At 42.4% G+C, this 19,369-nt stretch overlaps 2 protein-coding genes across 3 annotated transcripts; one reads left to right on the top strand and one right to left on the bottom strand.

Annotated features, from left to right (window-relative positions):
• Positions 1-1,750: 1,750 nt before the first annotated feature.
• prrg1 (proline rich Gla (G-carboxyglutamic acid) 1) lies at positions 1,751-9,868 on the top strand. 2 transcript variants are annotated; one of them, XM_053854358.1, is made up of 4 exons: positions 1,751-1,840; positions 2,375-2,415; positions 5,176-5,336; positions 7,906-9,867. In XM_053854358.1, the coding sequence occupies exons 2-4, from the start codon at positions 2,406-2,408 to the stop codon at positions 8,356-8,358; spliced, it is 624 nt and encodes a 207-aa protein (XP_053710333.1). In that variant the 5' UTR covers positions 1,751-1,840; positions 2,375-2,405; the 3' UTR covers positions 8,359-9,867. The 2 variants fall into 2 exon arrangements, with proteins under 2 accessions (XP_053710333.1, XP_053710334.1); XM_053854359.1 differs by lacking the exon at positions 1,751-1,840 and having other exon boundaries at positions 2,386-2,530; positions 7,906-9,868.
• A 4,641-nt stretch (positions 9,869-14,509) lies between these two features.
• On the bottom strand, positions 14,510-19,015 carry cpox (coproporphyrinogen oxidase). The gene is made up of 7 exons (XM_053854223.1): positions 18,382-19,015; positions 18,165-18,308; positions 17,159-17,269; positions 16,915-17,056; positions 15,849-16,067; positions 15,549-15,653; positions 14,510-14,989 (listed from the first exon to the last, which is right to left on the bottom strand). The coding sequence occupies exons 1-7, from the start codon at positions 18,902-18,904 to the stop codon at positions 14,905-14,907; spliced, it is 1,329 nt and encodes a 442-aa protein (XP_053710198.1). The 5' UTR covers positions 18,905-19,015; the 3' UTR covers positions 14,510-14,904.
• Between the last annotated feature and the right edge of the window lie 354 nt (positions 19,016-19,369).

The raw sequence follows: 19,369 nt of genomic DNA, 5'->3' as shown, positions 1-19,369 counted from the left end.
TATATATATGCATAGGACTGTATATATATACACTCCTATGCAAAAGTATGTGCACCCCTGATCATTTCCAAGATTTTCCTTTATAAATCATTGGTTGTTCGGATCAGCAATTTCAGTTAAATATATCATATAGCAGACAAACACAGTGACTTTTGAGAAGTGAAATGAAGTTTATAGGATTTACAGAAAGTGTGCAATAAACAAAAGTAGGCAGGTGCATAAGTTTGGTCACCCTTGTTGTTTTATTGATTTGAATACCTTTAGCACTAAGTATTGGAACACAAAATTTGTTTGTTAAGCTCATTGACCCTTGACCTACATACACAGGTGAGGCCAATGATGAGAAAGGGTATTTAAGGTGGCCAGTTGGAAGTTGTTCTCCTCTTTGCATCGTCTCTGAAGAGTGCCAACATGGGAGCCTCAAAACAACTGTCAAATGATCTGTAAACAAAGACTTTTCAACATCATGGTTTAGGGGAAGCTCAGAGATTTCAGCTGTCAGAAACATAGGGAGGAAATGGAAGACCACAGGCACAGTTCTAGTTAAGGCCCGGGGTGGCAGGCCAAGAAAAAGCTCCGAAAAGCAGAGGCGAAGGATGGTGAGAACAGTCAAACTCAACCCACAGACCTGCTCCAAAGACCTACAACATGATCTTGCTGCAGATGGTGTCACTGTGCATCATTCAACTATTCAGCGCACTTTGCACAAGGAGATGCTGTATGGGAGAGTAATGCGGCAGAAGCCTTTTTTCTTTGCACATGCCACAAAAAAGCACATTTGGACAAGCCAGCTTCATTTTGGACTAAGGTGCTGTGGACTGATGAAACAAAAATGGAGTTACTTGGACATAGCAAGGGGCAGTATGAATGGCGGAAGAAGAACACCGCATTCCAAGACAAACACTTGCTACCCACAGTCAAATTTGGTGGTGGTGGTGTGGGGCTGTGTGGTCAGTGCATGTACTGGAAATCTTATTCAAGTTGAAGGTCGCATGGATTCCAGTCAGTATCAACAGATACTTAAAAACAATGTATAAGAATCAGTGACACAGTTGAAGGTGCGCCAAGGCTGGATACTTCAACAAGACAATGACCCTAAACACTGCTCAAATTCTACCAAGGCATTCATGCAGAGGAACAAGTACAACGTTCTGGAATGGCCATCTCAGTCCCCAAACCTGAATATTATTGAAAATCTGTCCATGCTTGGAAACCATCAAACCTGACTGAACTGGAGATGTTTTGTCAGGAAGAATGGTCAAAAATACCTTCAACCAGAATCCAGACCCTCACTGGAAGCTATAGGAAGCGTTTAGAGGCTGTTATTACTGCAAAAGGAAAATCTCCTAAATATTGATGTCATTTTCCTGTTGGGGTGCCCAAACTTATGCACATGCCTACTTTTGTTTAAGTAATTATTGCACACTTTCTTATCCTATAAACTTCATTTCACTTCTCAAATATCACTGTTTGTCTGCCATATGATATATTTAAAGTGAAATTGCTTATATATATATATATATATATATATATATATATATATATATATATATATATATATATATATATATATATATATATATATATATATATTACGTCTTGTAGATCCATGTTGATTTGTTTACAGCATGGCTTGAGCAATTAAGCCATGCTGTAATAACGTGATGGATGTTTCGTCACTGAAATGTAAGTGAATGTAGGTCAGGTTTCTGGACTGTTGCTTTAAAACTGAAGGGAAGGGAGGGATGCAGACCAGACCGCGCATGCGCTGAGAGCACAGAACCTGAGGGGCAGTGTAGCAGTCGGGGGTCGTGAATGCGCACTCAAGGACGGAGGGGAGGTAAGGTTTATATTTCCAACATTTCCATTACTTTCTACCAGAAGTGGCCGACTTGTTTTGAGTAAAAAACAGTGGTGAAGCGGAGCTCTCGCGTCGTTTGTTCCATCACATTTAACGACGCTGCCCGTTCGTCAGCGGAGCCACAAATCATCTGCGGTTGTCAATAAGCGGCGCTAAACGACGCACTGTATCCACTAACCGACACTCGAAGAGCGGTGGTGATGCGGGCAGCAGCCGCAGAGGAACTCGGCGAACAAGGCTGTGGATCTCGGTGCAACATCTTTTCGTCGGTGTAACGGGCGGCGTCGCTTTGTTCGTGATGTCACGCGGCCGGTGATGACAGGATCCCCGGCCCTGCATCCGGTCACCCGTTTCCCGGCCGCGGGCGCCTCCATCGCGACGTGTTTGTGTAGATCAGTTCACACCTGGGCTCTGTCATTGCGTCACTTCTTCTCATGTTTTGGCGCTGCTTGAGATTTTCTGCTTCCCTTACTGATCTGGCTGTAATCTTGGTGTCATTTGCCCTGTTCACAGCCAATCCATCCGAAACAGAAGCGCAGGAATCATGAGGAGTGGTGAGTTCACTGTCACATGTTTTTAACCCCTCAGGCACTGAGCTTCACGTTGAAGCAAATCGAGTGAACCAACCCACAAGTATTCAGTTTGGGATGCAGCAAATGAATTGATGATGTCAGTGAGTCACATGGATACTATTAGTTTTTCCTATTCTGTTAAAGCGTGAATCATGGTTTAATTCAACATGTTTGGAGCAGAGCTGTGGCTTCTCATTAATTCCATTCGTCTGCTTTCATTTATGAGGTTCTGGGATTGGATCCAAAATCAAAGACGCCTTTGTTCTTATGCAGAAATCTGGGCACTGGACAGCTCCGTTTCTGTCCCCCCTCGCAGCCTCTCGCCCGCGTCCTCTTTTCTCTACTACTCTTACTCCTCCTCTTCTTTTCACGCTCTGCGCTGACCCCTTGTTTACCTTTATCTCGCCCATGTTTGCTCCCTCATCTCTGCTCCTTGAGTTTGGTGCAACTCCAACAATTCATTCCTCTTCCTTCCGAACATCCTGGCAAGTCGGCACATCAGGTTACTTTAATTGTAAGGAACCACGTGACTGGCTTGTCAAACCAATCTTCCAACCATTGAAGAGGACACCTCCTCACCAAGCAGGTGTTTGAAGGATTGGTTAACCCATGTGTGCTTGCAGGGTTGGAACAAAAACCCGAACCCACTGCTGCCCTTGAGCTTGACACCCATGCTTTCAACCACCAGATAGATCAAGAGTTGAAGATGTCCCCTGACACTTGCATTCAAGTTACACAAGGCATGGAGCAAGTGAATGAACATCTGAACCCAAAATTTTGCAAAGAAGGTTGAGGTTGTAAGAACAAAAAAATGCATGAGTTTCCCCATTTATAAAAGAAATTAAGGCGACCTTAAAATCACAAAGCAGAAGAGAAATACATGGATTTAAAAATCCATCGATGGCAGACAAAGATATTTGTATGCAGTAGGTGATAACTTATCGTACGTGATATACTGCCGAACACAATCTCCACAATGACAATTCTGCATCTCACGATAAATTCGAGAAGCACTCATCTCACTCGCTGCATTGGACCTGCACACGTAAACATGACGCGACAGCGCGTCGCGCTCTCCAGCTCTGCGGCGTTTGACAGTCGACACCGGCGTGTGACAGTCGTGGAGAGTGTGGAGGACTTTGGTACACGATCGTAGTTTTAAAGTCTTATTTTTAATCCAGGGAACCTTTGATAATGACACTGGTCGACTCTGAGTCTCTGGATCTGTGTTTATTTTATTAGATGGAGTGGTCCTCATAGGTTCTCTGACGCGGTCGTGTGCCTTGGTTCACATCAACACATGCAGGTCTCCCACTGCGCTGGCGGGAAACACCGCAGTGAAAATAGTTGGATATTTGGACGGAGCTCTGCTCCGGTATTGGCGGTAGCGTCCTCTTTCGCGTCCCCATTAGGGTTCATAGTCTGCCAGACAGCACTAATGCTACGACCCGGCATTAGTTATGGACCATCAACAAATTCTAAAGCAGTCAAAGTATTTGTGATATCTTCAATAAGGCAAAGGAAAACAACTCTTTTAGGAGAGAGAATTGTGTAAAGGTTTTCCATCACACAAGACAGATGACTGAAAGTTTGTACAATGATTTCCAGAATAGGATTTGACTAAATGATCATTTCTTCACATGATGTCTAATATTTCTTCAATAGCATCTTGGAAATATGTCCAGACTGGTCCACAGTTAAAGTCAACTGTTAAGAGATATGAGATACAGCAGAAAGACGGCTCAATTTAATCCCTACATAAAGGTGGCAGAGCAGTCTGTCAGACACCAGCGGCTTCTACCAGAGACGTGAAACATTGAATTTCTCATCTCTGCACTTAGTTAGCTATTATATTTAAACATACAACAGATAATGATGTTGGAGACAAACTCCACTCCATCAAGTTCCATCATAAAACAGCTTCAAGAGAGACTTTAGTGTGTCCAACACATGGAATAGAATGAAAATGGATTTATCATGATAATTATTGCAGGAATTACATTTATCGTGACTACTTTTTTTGTCCATATCGCCCATCCCTAGTATGCAGTATAATAATCAATGGTCACTAAATGGAGAATGTGGGAGAATATTGCTTGCGTTCATCATATGAGAAATTGGCTTCAGGAGAACAACATAAAGAAAGAAAGTGTAGTCCATGCTGTATTTGTATTTGTTTCCATTCACTTTTTAAAAATGTCTATTTTATTGCTTTGTAGCCAAGTCGGCTAAATATTTTTAATAAGCATTGTAAACTCCTTTGAATGTGATCCTAGGTGTGTACTCCTGCATGCGGTGCTGCTGGTGGTGCAAAGGGGCTTCCTCACAAGAGGATAAGAGGATTACATTGTTTTCATCTGTGCATGTCCCGATCATCTGTGTCTGATGCTTCGCTCGTGTGATTTTGTTTGATAGTTACAGTCAACAAGCAAAATGCTGATGGAAAACTTGCATGTTTACTTCATCCATTGCCTCGACAACACTTTATTTATTTACTCTGGGACTCATAAAGGCCAACTAATCTAATGTAATCTAATCTCAAGTTATGAATATGATTGTAGTCCATGGATGATGCCCTCCTCCCACTCGTTCCTCTTCCAATGTCTTTCTAACTTAATCCCTCACATGACTCAGAAGCGGTTCACTGTCTGAACTCTGCTGCTGCAAGTCATGAAACCTGATCACTGTCTTTTCCGTCCTTTGCTTTTCCTGGTGCTAATGATTGGAACGGTCTCTCCACAGTGTTCCTGCCAGCGAACGCAGCCCACTCGGTGCTGCGGCGGCTGCGCAGGGCCAACTTCCTGCTGGAGGAGATGAAGCAAGGCAACATTCAGAGGGAGTGCCGAGAGGAGATCTGCACCTATGAGGAGGCTCGGGAGGCCTTCGAGAACGACGAGAAGACGGTGAGAGCGTTTAGCAGATTCTCTCCATGAGAAGGCAGCCAGCAGATTAATATGCCAGACACGTGCTCCCCAGCCTCTGGCGGGAAACTTTTTTTTTTCTGGACTATGAATAGCTCTGTGGTCACAGTTGAGTGGAGGGGGAGTCATATTCAGATCATGCACGTGACTGTTGATCAGAACACAAACAGTCAATAGAGAACTGCACTGAATGAATGAGAGCTGGTGACACTCAACCTGGTGTGTAACTCGCTACAGGCTGTTGGGTTCATGTGTCCAATAAAGAAATCCAATGCCGACAGCACTGGACTCTGGAATGTGGGTGTTTGTTCGGGAAGTGATGATTATCAGCAGGAAGAACGGATGTGTGTGTGTGCGTGCTTTAGGTGGGAATGAGTTGTAAGGCCACTGGCGCTGACCACATAGTCATGTATTGTTATTGCTTTGTTGTTTAGCACTTTTTGTTTCAGTGTTCTAGGTTAACAATCCACACTGGGGCTCTTTCATTGTTTCGTGGACAGCAGAAACCAGAAGGTTTTTGATGAGAATAGTCGTGTTGTATGGACCACGTCGTGGTGTTGGAAAAAGTACATTGATTTTTTATGTATTTATTTATTTATTTTTGTGTGTGCTTGTGTGTATGTGATGGGGGGTGAATCTGTGTACCTTTCGTTCATTCATATTTTTGTTTCAAAAATAAACTCAAAGTTTTGATTTGTTTTTCCGTTTTCATTTAAATTTTTCAGTTTTAAATATGGAAAAACAAAAAAACAGAAAATGTTATGTTTACATGTTGAAACAGAAAAACTGAATGAAAAAAAGCTAAATTATTTTATTTTGTTCCAGTAATACTTTGCTCACAAATCAATCACAATCCAGGGACTCACACTGCAAGTGTGAATTAGTTCAGTCGACCATGTACATTTGTACATCCTGTATGGAGGGCGTTTTCCCATTTTAAAAAGATTGCATAGTATACATGAAGTGTGGCCGCCATAATTTTCGTTATTATTTATAATGTTGCATTATTCAGGCTCGCCTTCTTGCTCCCCATTTGTACTTCTGGGTAAGTCGCGGCAATGGCCGAAACTTAGAAACAAATCAAAACAAAAGTTTCATGCTTTCATTTTTTTTATGTTCTTGTCTGCGAAACTGAAAAATCGTGTTTCCGTTTTTGTTTCAAAACGGAAAAACAAATGTGATTTTATTTTGAAACAAAAAAATGAATGAATGAATGAATGAATGAATGAAGAAAAGGTACACAGATTGAATCAGGGTGTATTAAGAAATGTAGTTGTATACAACTTTTAAAATCACACTTTCAAGACGACAACTCTCAATTTGAACATTAACCCCCGTCACTTGTGTGACAGTTCTCACAATGGGCAGGAAACAGTTGCGACTCTTCCGACCTGTGACCCTGCAGTGGTTTGAATCTAAGTTGCTCACCTGATATAGTACAGACTGCTACAGAAAACTCGGCCTCAGAAGTGACTTCTCTTCTGTTTTCCTGTCCGGCTTGAACGGCAAGATGTTATGACTCAGCAGTTTATATTTCTCCAGGGTCTTAATGGAGAAGAAAAACCTGCCCTCAAGTAAACACGTATTAAAATACTGTTGTCATTGTTTCACTGCTCTGTTCTCTCACTCAATGGTGATGTTGCCGTGGAGACTAATAATGTGGTTTTACCTCAGTTGTGACACCCGGCTCTATACATGTAAGCTGATCTCTGCTGATAGTCAGGAAGACGGTCTGTGTGTTGATGGGGATCATACATCGCAGTTTGACTGCTGAGCTTAAGTTTGTTTTGGATGGAGCTTCTGGTGGGACGCAATGAAAGCGTGAAGTTCGTTTTCAGCTCAGTGAAAATATTTCTCCTAACACATGTGACTGTCGTGTTTCTGAACCTAGTTTTCTAAATTTGTGAGCTGGTTTTGTAGGAGTACCTGAACTTCACATCAGCTGGTTTATGACTTCATTGCAACTGACGTGTTTTAAGAGGACATTTTTCGGGAATGGATCAGCATTGTACTTCAGTAGAGTATGTTTGAAGATGCAGTTTCATCTTCCTCTCTGCTTTAAAGTTTGAAGTTTGAATAAATTGAATTGAAAGTGTACCCATTTCATGTCACTCTGTCAACTCTCTGCTGCCTCTGTAAATAGTATCATTTGTCTATAAAAATGTTATCAGTACACCTCTGCATAACACTGTATCCACTAAAGAAAAGAAAAGGTAATATAGATCACCTTACAATAAAGAATAACATTAACATTGTTTTTGTCTCTAAGAGAAAAGACTTAAAGTGCATCAATTTACCTGAAATAGAAACTAAAATCATGAGTGGATGTGCAACTACACTTTATTCTCGTACTGCAAAAAAGTATGTTCTGAGGTCACATTGAGCCCACCCCAGGCGACTCTGTTGAGACTGTTATTCAGCTATAGCTATAAAGTTTTAGACACATTTTGTTGGACTGGTTTACTTGAACTGTTGGGTGACTTGGGTGACTTGCATGGCTGCTCCTCATACCAATAGTAATGTAGAAAATGCTTGTCTTGTTCTACTACAGAAACGGTTCTGGGAGGAGTACGTGCGGGAAAGCAACCCAGCCGGAGGCCTGGAGACCATGGTGGGCGGAGTCCAGTCCCTCTATCTCATCGTCCCTTTACTGCTCATCGTTTTTGTCGTGGCCGCCGTCGCCATCACCGTGTGGCGCTACCACTCCCTCAAACGCTCACAGCGCAGCCCCAGCTTGCGGCACTCTCACCACGACCACGTTCTGTCTGTGGTGTCCATGGACCAATGGGGGAGGGACTACCCCCACATCGACCAATCAGAGCTCAGCGTTCACAGCAGCCCCGCGTATCCAGGGTCGGAGGTCACGTCGGGAAGAGGGGGTGCAGGCGACCCACCGCCGTCTTATGAGGAAGCAGTGGGACACGCCGACATCCACATAGAGACGGAGCCGCCCCCGCAATACGAGGACATTGTCAACACCAGCAACAGCAGGCACGGGAAGTAAGACTCGTGTCCGCACCACCCCAACTAAAGCTCTAACCAACAAGGATTTCTAAGCTGTGATGTAGCCGCAGCCTCGCGCCGGCTGCCTTGGCATGACAAGCTTAACGCCACAGCCAGCCACACTGATATTTGCACTGAACATTTCGACTGAGTAAATGGACGTATCGAAGCAGGACGATTCTGCTGTGACAAGGTTGCGAGCACCAGAATGAAGGATGACAAAGTGTTGATGGGGTTGGACTGTTGCGTTACTGAAGGTCACTGCCAGATTGAAATGATCCTCTCGTTTTCTGAAATACATTTTCACTCGCCAGATATTTAAAGACGTTTTATAAAAGACAATTGCCTTCATACAAACGCTCCAGCACGCAACCATGCCATGTGATATTCACACTCACAGTGCCATACTCTTTTTATATGTTATTGAACCAACCAGGAAACACGGTGTGATTGATGCCGTGTTCAGACGCTAATAATGACTTTTTATGTTTATGCTTTATTGAAACACATGGTCGGTGGTATTTTGTCCTGATCTTGTCTGACTACATGGATGAGAGTTAAATCTGGATTTTATTTATCACTCTCCTGAAAATAGAGCCTTATTTTATGAACTTCTTTTAAGAAAAAAAAAAGTGGTGATTCAAGTTTTGGTTTAACTTTAAGGATGGTTGTTTCAAGAGCAGATAAAAATATATTTTGCCAACCCTATGCAGTCAGTCCAACTCGACGACACACTTTGTGAATCTTAAAGATTTAGCATTTGAAGCAGAAGCCATCTGGATTTCCAGTCATCCTCCAAGTGAATCACGAGTCATGTGCTGACGCATATAAAAGCATGGTTCTCGGTTTAAACTGGCTCTGCGGTGTCCACCACCTCGGGACTGTTATCATTTTGACTGTGAATATCTGCAGCTATCCTGATGCACCCTGTGGAGGATGTATTAACATAGGTCTGTCGTGATGTTGTAAATTCAGAATGAATGTGATTGTATTTAAGGGACTACGTCCTGGACTAGCATGTGGAAAGAATGCCCCTGTATATAACTATGTATATATATATATATATATGTGTGTGTGTGTGTGAAAGTCTGAGGGAGATTGATAATTCATGCTGCAGGTGACTGCAGGGGCGTTTAATGTTGTAGGCACTTTGTGTTGAAGCTCAAATTGAGCCGAATTCGTTCTGTAACTGACGCAATGACCCTGGCAGTGTTTGTACACAATGCTGCTGTAAACTAAACCAAATGTACTCCACTAACAGCCACTGACAAATGTAAGACGGCACACTCGAGCACTGACCCTAACACCCTCCTCCCGGCCCCCGGTCGACCTTCGGATCACAGCACTTGCCATGAGTCGTGCTGGTTTGTAGCCATCTTGGTTGTTGTTCCTAACAGCTGTTTTTTGAAAATGCCTTATAAATGTTCAATTAACGTGAACTGCAAGGGAATCTATAAATATATAAAAAATACTTTATGTAAAGAATATTGAATTCATTTTTAATAAAATGATGCAAGTGCACTGAATGTTTCTACAATGAGAGTTTGCTTCAGCTGAGTGATGTCATGATGTGAGTGCAGTGTCTGGAGGTGTAGCACAGGGAGAATAGAATGGTGAAACACAGTGATTGACATTGCAGCACTTCATTTTGTGTTTACTGCCTTGAATCTGTAGTTTATTTATTGGTAAAGCAACAAAGTGTCATGACTGAAAGCTGGATCAGTCTCTGAAAGGAGTCATGGTCATTTCATGTTCATGTCTCAGCTGTTTTAGAGGCTGCTTGCTCTGCTGAGGAACTTAAATGCAATTTATCACCAGAAAGGCACTGGGACAGTGCATACTTCTGCCATACTTTGATTCTTTTCCCCAGATTATTGTCCTACTTCTATAGAAATATATATATATATATATATATATATATATATATATATATATTAAGTAATATAAAAGAACCAGAGTGCAATGACCTCAGATGGACAGCAGGTGCCTGAAGAATGATGGTGTTCCTATAAAACAATCATGGGAGACCTGAATATGGGGACATCAGTAAAGGATGAATGAGAAAACCTCGGAACTGCCACATTCATTTCAGCATTCTGTGTTTTATTAAATCGTGTTTTGCTGCTCATTTTCAGCCGCAGTCACTCGCATGAGCGCTAGCACCAGAAAATATGAAAAAATAACTATTTAAAAGAGTGTCTGCAAGGTCAAGTGAACCAACAGAACCCCACCAAAGTCAACCTTGGACTCACACCAAACACTGAGGCTCACAGATGAAGCAGGTTTGACTTATCCTGTTCAGGGTTGCGAGTGCTGGGGCTCTATCTATGAGTCACTGGGCGTGAGGCAGGTATACACCTTGGACAGGTGCACACACACCATTCACACATGCACACAGCAAGTGTTTAGAAGGTCCAGTTAACCTACTGAGCATGTCTTCGGGCAGTGGGAGGAAATTGGAGCACCCGGAGAGAAAAAACAGGAAGGTCCATAGCTGGACTAAAACCCAGAACCTTCTTGCTGAGAGGCAATAGTACTAAGCATTGCTCCACTGTGCAGCCATTAAAATAAACAACAGAAATATGTTAACTAATTGTACATACTCAGAAAAGCGAGAAGTTAGAAGGTAGAAAACAAACCCTGCATGGTCTCTGAGTTTTTGGAAATATTTTTGCCCTATTTGCAGTTATTCTGTTTACTGCTCCTCAGTGCAGCATTGATCACGTTGCGTGAGGGACATAAACAGCAGTTCAAAATAAAGGTGTCAGAGTGAGGACCAACATGACTTCCTGGTAAGAACGCATGTAGGACCAGCTTGAGTCCGCATGACCAGAACATGTGACGCATGCAAATGTTGCTCATGTTGGTTGACTTTTAATATTTGAAGCCACACAGGTTATGTGTGTTCTGCATTGAAATGATGTGTGCAATGATCAGAAAATGTTTGGATTGGAACATGGAGCGCGCACTCAGCACTTGTGACTGCTGCTGATCTGGTCGAACCTGGACGCTCCAGAGTGACACACAAACACGCCTGCATCACACCTTCTCCTCTGGGTCTCTCAACACCTCTGGCATTTTGGCCTCTTGTGACTCTCTGGCAGGCTGGTGCATGCGCTCCCACCTGAGTTTGAAACTCAGATTACTAAGCAAAACACATGCAGTGAAGCTGACGTCTGATCCCCAGGCTGTGAGAGGCAGCGTCATGAGGACACTCTCCAGTCTGGTGCCGGGCGTGGCCAGGCCAAACTTCACTTCCTCTGCCGTTCACCAGATTAAACTCCACGTACCTGCCTCGTCTATGATCACAATGTACCTCCACACCCTCCTTCCTCTCCACTCCTGCTTCCACTCTTTCTGCTCGGCAGTGAAGGGGTTGTCCACGCCACCAGAGAGAATCTCTCCTCTGTGGGTGACGTAGAAATATCCGTCACAGAAAAGTGCTTTGGTGCATTGTGCAATAATGAAAATAATAATCACATTAATAATAATAATTATAATAATGATAACAACAACAATAATAATAATGAACAAATAATAATAATAAAGACAGAAAAGACAAAAAGAAAATATCAATATAAAAAACAATAAAATAAAATAAAAAATAAATGAATAAAAATTGATGAAATAAAAACAAATGAAAAACAATAAGCTATAATAACTGACTATACTATAATAATAAAAGTAACTATTGAATACTTAAACCACAAGCAAGAAACAAACAATAATAACTACAGGGAGAGAACATCTCGAAGCAGCGCTCCTCCTCTCAGTGCTTCAATCCTGAAAACCAGATTGTTCCAGGCTCAGGAGGTGAAATGCCACAGCAAACATCCTGTGTAGATGACATGCAGGATATCAACGTTTGCAAAAGCTCTGCTGCTGTATATGCTTCAGTGCTACTCTTGCTATGGAATACATTATGTGCATTTATGTGCACTTGAGATAAATGTAACTTGGTAAATACAAACATTCAAGATGTTGTTTTGATGTGAAGCTACTTCATGAGTATCTGAGATTTGATTACTAAAGAAGATAAAATACACACAAGGGGCCCCTTAAGTTTGGGCAGGCATTTAAAACCTTGTGCAAATAAGGTGGAGAAGGTACTCAATAAACTGTCCCACTGCCAAAAATGTAGGGATGCCTGGTCACATGACATTCCTTGGATGAACTGAGACACAACACAAGACTGTACCATGTCTTGAGGTCAGAGTGGGACTGAGGATGATGCTTGTCACAGGCCTATTGCAAAGAGGACAGCATCGTCTTCAGTCGCATGACCTTCACAAACTTCCTGGGACACACAAAGAGGACGCAAACTTGACATAGAAGCTGGATGTGCCTCGAGAAGCCAGTCTCCACTGTTCAATCTCAAAAAGTATCTGTAGTTGAAGTGCATGGTGGGGATGTGAGGGCTCTTCACACTGCTCATTCCCATGCCACAAAGCAGCAACTTACCTGACACAAAATGAGGAGAGAGGAAGGAACTTCAGGTTTACTAACTCCACTAAGTTACATTACTTGGCAAAACAACTGAAGAAAGTGAACAAGATGTGTTTGACTCAATAGTAACTTTGACTCAGTTAAGGCTCGACTCAACTTAAGGCTCAAGGAACTGTCAGATTCCTCACTGAATTTCTTCTCATGCTAAACCTCAGAGGACCAGACACAGCTTCACATATTGGGTTCTTCTGTTGACTCATGTAGACGCTGTTGAAGAGTCACACTGTTTTTATGAGGTGTCCTCACCCAACTATAGACGAAACTTTCTCATGTTCTTTTTGGGTTCAGGGAAAACCTTCGGAGGTCTGAGGCGAAACACAAGTACTTAAAAACAAGTGACATCTGGACATTGACATTTTACCTATTAAAAGGTTTGTCTTTTTTCCACCCCCTAACAGGCGCAAAGCATGTTTCAAATTGTTTCAGGTTACCGATGGATTCCCCCAGAATATCCAGAAGATGTGGGGTGGTATGTAGACCTGCAGGGTGGTAATAAATCAATATCATTATACAAGGAATTATGCTTTCATTTTTTTTTAAATATGAAGAATATAATTTTAACAATGAATGACAATGGATTTTTTAAATGTTGTACAACCAGTATGTGTCATATGGACATGGGAATATCAGACATGTTTTGATGCTTTAAAAAAAAAACTTTTTAGTTTTATACGTTTTGGAGGTCTGAAATGGACGGGACACGAACGGTACCGCTTCCAGAGAATGAGCGACAAGTAAAGAACCGTTGTGAACCTGCTGTGTTAACCACGTTCCAGTGGAGGTTTTCATCCCAAGACACGCAGGATTAGAAGACCTTGTTGGCTCCTGAACCTCCGACTCACCACATCATCATTAAAAACAGACGCTGTCCATGCTTCTATGAGCTATGGATGGTTCATTTGTGACTCCCTCTCTTTATCAGTGCTCTTCACCAACCTCACCTGTGTAACCAACCAGGAGTAAGTTGGAAACAACACAAATGTCTCCCGGCTTAAATTCTCTCACTTTACAAGAGTTGACGTTCCAAAGCCGGCAGCAAATTCTCTGGTGAAACCCGACCCAGGGTGAAGACTCTTTGCCCAGGATGCGCCTTGTTTAACAAAGGCCCTACGTTTTGTGTTTTGGAAAATTATGCTTCATAGTGAGTTCCTCCTAGCATCTGCCAAACATGGTTTCAAAATAGATAAAGAAGAAAAGGGAGTTTGCCTAACTGATGAGGTAAATATGTGGGAGTAAACTCCATGGATGTACACAGTATTTATATATATATATATATATATATATATATATATAAACTTCTAGCTGCTCAACCAAATATATATATATGCATTTATTACAAAATATATATATTTTGTAATACATGTATCACAAAAAGTATTACATTAACATTTTTACAACTTGAAATGTTCTCAAAATGTCCAGTGAAGTAAAAGTAAAAATAAGCACGTTTCAGGTCTGGCAATTGTGAAGGTGGAAGCTGGAACTCAGCGGACTGAAGAATAGAGCCTCTCTCACTGTTTGACCACCAGAGGGCTCACTTTTCATTTCAGTCATAAGCAAGGTGAGTGATTTAAGTTCAAATTCCGTTTGCAGGTCTGACAAATAGAATTTTAAAAAAAAAAGGTGATGCATCAATAGGCACGACGTGTTGGACAAGTCTGAAATTTTACTTAAAAAAAGTAACATACAATGTTCACTAACAATGATTTTGTCTCGGAAGATCAATCACAAGTACAATGAGAAATGCTCTTTTTCATTACATTATTGTTATCATGATTCTCTCTCTCTCTCTCTCTCTCTCTCTCTCACACACACACACACACACAATGGCTCTATGGAGTCATAATGTACCTTCCAGTAAACCACCAGGAGACACATCAAGTGCACTTTGACAGAAGCACCAATCTCATTGCTCAGACAAACATGTCACGGCTGGAAGATGAGGCTTTCATGCATCAAAGGTAAATGTGACAAACATGATCATAAAGTCTTGGTAAACAGAGCAAGTGCAGCTGATCTGGTCAGTTGTGTAATGGTGTCATCACACCCACTCTTTCGGGTTTCTCAACACCTCCAGCATCTCGGCCTCTCGTGTACCTTTGGCAGGCTCGTGCATGTACTCCCACCTGCAGAGGAAGGATGGGCTTGGTTACCAGGAAACACGCACACACAAGAGTCGGCTCAGCGAGTCCCTCACATCAGGTCTGTCTGTTTTACTCGCGGATGATGTTTTTGTTTTTATAATTCAACATAAACTAATAAGTTTTGACAGCACCATGCCGTTCACACTCTGCACGCTGCTTTGGACATGAGGATCTTCTCGCTCACAAAATCGGAGTCACTTCCTCATTACCAACTTAAGAGCTAAGTCCGTATCGATTCATGGCAACTAAAGTATGTCAACGGAAAAGGACAACCCATTGAGTCAGTGAAACTTACTCATTAAATGAAAACAGCAAACCAACGCTTCTATCAGTTTATTAAGTTGTCGGAGGATCGTTTTTTAACAACATGCTAGGGCGCGCTCTTCAGGACAACGACAGCAAACCATATGTAAAACAGGCCAAAGCAATGCAAGTTTTTGCAGCATTAAGACTCAAAAGAAGAGAGTCATAGTCGTTTTGTGACTCATGGGATCATGTAACACTCCGGGTGATGAGGTGACCCTCTCGAATGGTGAGTTACCTTGCAGTGAGAGGCAGTGACATCAGGATGCTTTCGATCCTGGACCCCGGCGTGGCCAAGCCAAACTTCACTCCTCTGTCATACACCAGGTTAAACTCCACATATCTGGAAGATAAGATCGGATTCAATGGAGAGTCACATTTAGAGTTCAACAATTCCAAAAAAAGCGGAGTCGGTAGAGAGCAAGGGAATAAAAAAGGAGAGTAACAGCAGATAAACATCTGACCAACTAAGAGAATAAGTCAAATCACGAACACATACATGAATCGTGACTGGAACTAGACATCAGCTCCGACTCACCTTCCTCTCCGCACCTGCTGCCAGTCTTTCTCCTCAGCGCTGAAGGGGTCCTTCAGGTGTTTGTACACGATGGGCAGGTAACACGGCACCACGGTCTTGGCACAACTTTTCACAAAACTGAACGCCTCCTCTTGACTCGGGCCGTCCAGGTCGTCGAAGAAGATTCCTCCGATGCCTCGAGTCTCACCTCTGTGGCGGATGTAGAAGTACCTGTCGCACCTGGAGATCATAATGCAGGTTCATTTAAACAGGATGCAAAGATAAACACCTTTTGTCCAGTTTAAAAATAAATTCATAAAAAATGTTGCATTCATAATATGCCTCGTGCAATTCAGACAGCGGGTGGCAGTAGCGACATGGAGCAGCTACAGTAAAGCAAATGGGGACAAGAAGAAGAGGCTGCACTCAGGTGATGAAAGCCTGTTTTCACTGTAGCTGGTAGTTATTGCAACATTAAGTACAAGCCGAAAGCATCTGTTGCCAACACGTCTCACAATGACAAGAATAAATAGTTTAAGAGAAGAAAAACATTTTTTGTCCTGAAAATATTGTTTTTTTTACTGGATGAATCACAATAATTTGAAGGTGTTAAAATGAAAAGTAACTAGTAGAAACATCAGCCACCTGTGTGTCACATGTTCATGCTGTCTGCTGACTGGCAATAGAATCTTAGCAATGACACCAATTCAATTTCAATCAAAATAACAGGCTGAAAACATGTACTGTACTGCCAACTGGCTAACAATGCTATGTCATCAGTCCCTTGTTATATTCAACTTAATTTGTATAAGTAAAAGAGGAAACTCAAAACCTTTCGCTTCTAAAGGGTCCATGATAACAAACTAGTCCACAAAAAGAATTTATCACTTGTATTAAACACACAGTCCAGCCACCTGAGGTAGGTTCTTCTGGGTGAAATGTACTTCAGACGGCGGTCAAAGACGTACGTCAGATTGATTTGAGTGACCGTTGAAAAGTGAACTGTTTTTCTTTTCCTTATCATCAGCCCACAGTGAGTACACGCCCTGCATCACTTTCACACACACTAGCAACACATTGTCTGTACCATTTCTTGAAGTCAGAGTAGTACTGTGGATGGTGCTTGTCACAGGCCTCTTTCAGCGTGTTGTGGAAAAGGAAAGCATCGTCTTTGTTCACATAGACTGGGGTCAAGTCAGTGCCGCCGCCGAACCACCACTGCTTAGACCCTGAGACACAGGAGGAGGAAGGACACAAGGCGTTTCATTCATCGGCCGAGTCAAATGTGACATGTATACCAAGACACAGCTGCTGATGTCAACGACACTCACCATCTTCCTCCTCGATCTCAAAGTATCTGTAGTTGAAGTGCACTGTCGGTATGTGGGGGCTCTTGGGGTGGATCACAGAGCTCACACCCATGGCACAAAATGGAAGCTTTCCTTTGAGACAGGAAAGGGACACGAGATTGAACACATGGAGATGTTTCAAGAACACTGAAGAGAGCAGTATTAACCCTCCATGACCTCTGTCTTGAACCTTTATAATATATATATATAATATATACTAATATTAACTAATATTAACATTCAGGTTCAAACTACAGGCCATTCAACACATGGAAGAAAAAAAAACATCCATATTGGACTATGCGCAGGAAAATCGATACAGAACCATTCATCATTTTTTTTTTGTTTAGCAATTTGTTTATATTGGCTCGGCCCTAGTTTTAGTAAAGTGAAAATATTTTGCAGCACATACACAAAGCATGCCTTTAAAATGAGTGAATGTTTAAAAATACATGTGTATTTGCCAAGGCACTCAGGTTTTCATGGCATCATTTGTTCTTTCAATTCTGAAACTATTTTCATGGGGAATAATGAATGACTTTTACCAAATATAGATTTATCGGATTAAAATAATTGAATAAATAAAAGATATTTAAAAAAATAGAATAATAACAAAGTGTATAATATAACTAATGTACAAACATCATTACTATGTTATTAACAACAATATTTTTTTATAGTTGGTTTCTTACACTATCTTATTAGATGATGCATTTGGCTTTGCCGATAACATAGAGGTTATAACATTGTAATTGAGTACGGTGTTGCCTAAAGGTTTTGAGGTTTACTATTTGAAATGTCATTTAGAATAGAAATAAAATATGAAGTTAACAACCGTATGTCATGAGATAGGCACAATGCAATTGTTGGTATGGTCATGAAAGTCCATGTCATTAGAACGTTATTACTGCAGAGAAGAAGTCTTGGACTGAGAGCATTTCTTTTAAAATGGCACAAACCCCATGAAATACAGATGGATGCAACACACCGTCTTTCCCTTTGAGGACTTTCCCTCTGCTCCTCATCTGCCTGGCGGCCTCTTCAGTCAGGTGTCCAAACACCACCGACACGTTGACTCCAGCCTTCTCGAACACTTGGCCATCCTGCATCACGCAGCTGATTCCTCCCCCACCTGAAAACCACACCATCCTTTAACATCCGCACCTCTGAAGTCTGCATGAAGGGATGGAGGTTGATCCTCACACCTTCCTTCCTGTGCCAGCGGTCCACTTTGAAGGTGCCGCCGTCCACCTCCTGCAGGGCTCTGCAGAATTCAGCCTGGGTCTCCATGATCATCATCTCCATCCGGGTGCACATCTGCCCCCTCCTCTCCTGCAGCAGGCTGATGTCAGTGACGGGAGCAGACATAAAGCCCCGGCATCTTTCCAGAATATCCCCCTCGGGCTCGAGCTCATCGGCCGTCTGCGGTATCTTGGTCGCCATCTCAGCTCGCCGCAAGTGGTGACCGTTGGCCATGAGCCCCGCCACAGCCGCGGCTGCCACTGCTGCGACTCCACCGAGCGCCAGCGGGCCCCTCCTGCTCGCCCCGGCCGCGGACCTGCCTGCGGTCCCCTGGGACACCAACCGAAAAGTGAAACATCTCGCTCCTGGAAGCTGCCGAAGGCTGGGTTCCTCGGAACCTCTGGACCCCTTTATGTTCGAAAACAAACACTTCCTCCAGGGTAACCGACCGACTTTGTTCGCGGAACAGAAGGCAAAAGTCGCCATTTATAACGGTGCGTATGTCGTTAGAGTTTCGCGTCCTGGTGAGACCCACTTTATTAATAATCAACTCATCGCGTTATCAGAAGTTCAACCTGTGTGTTATCAGTCACGCTCCCAGTGAGCACTTCCTACTTCTGGACGCGTCTGGGAAATGTAGTTTTATGTCACCCACAAGTCCATAGTGTGAACCAGTTTCAAACGGTTAAGTGACTACGAGACCCAGAATGCAACGCGCACCTCAATGACAGAGTTCGCGCTTGCGTATTCCGGTAAAAGTATAACTCATTTCTGAATTCTAGTTAATGTTATTCTTTCAGAAAAAATAATTTAGCGTTCACTTTTCTAATCAACGTTTCAACTCGAACATTTTGCGAGTGTGTTCTGTCCATTATTAGCCCCACAAGATGATTGAACATGCAAAAGTATCTGTTTTCAGCTCAAAATATTCGTTGTTGCTTTAAAGCTATT

Source organism: Synchiropus splendidus, chromosome 1 (assembly GCF_027744825.2).
Source record: "Synchiropus splendidus isolate RoL2022-P1 chromosome 1, RoL_Sspl_1.0, whole genome shotgun sequence".
Taxonomy (NCBI): domain Eukaryota; kingdom Metazoa; phylum Chordata; class Actinopteri; order Syngnathiformes; family Callionymidae; genus Synchiropus; species Synchiropus splendidus.
Note: the sequence above shows the minus strand (reverse complement) of the source record. Positions and strands in the feature narration are given on the sequence as shown.

What these genes read in the sequence shown, in the direction of transcription:
- prrg1 (XM_053854358.1), top strand. An exon ending in TCGAGAACGACGAGAAGACG is followed by an intron (nt 5,337 to 7,905) that starts GTGAGAGCGTTT and finishes GTTCTACTACAG; the next exon opens with AAACGGTTCTGGGAGGAGTA.
- cpox (XM_053854223.1), bottom strand. Translation starts at nt 18,904, where the DNA reads ATGGCGACTTTTGCCTTCTGTTCCGCGAACAAAGTCGGTCGGTTACCC. An exon ending in TGAGATCGAGGAGGAAGATG is followed by an intron (nt 17,057 to 17,158) that starts GTGAGTGTCGTT and finishes CCTGTGTCTCAG; the next exon opens with GGTCTAAGCAGTGGTGGTTC. An exon ending in TCACTGCCTCTCACTGCAAG is followed by an intron (nt 14,990 to 15,548) that starts GTAACTCACCAT and finishes CTTCCTCTGCAG; the next exon opens with GTGGGAGTACATGCACGAGC.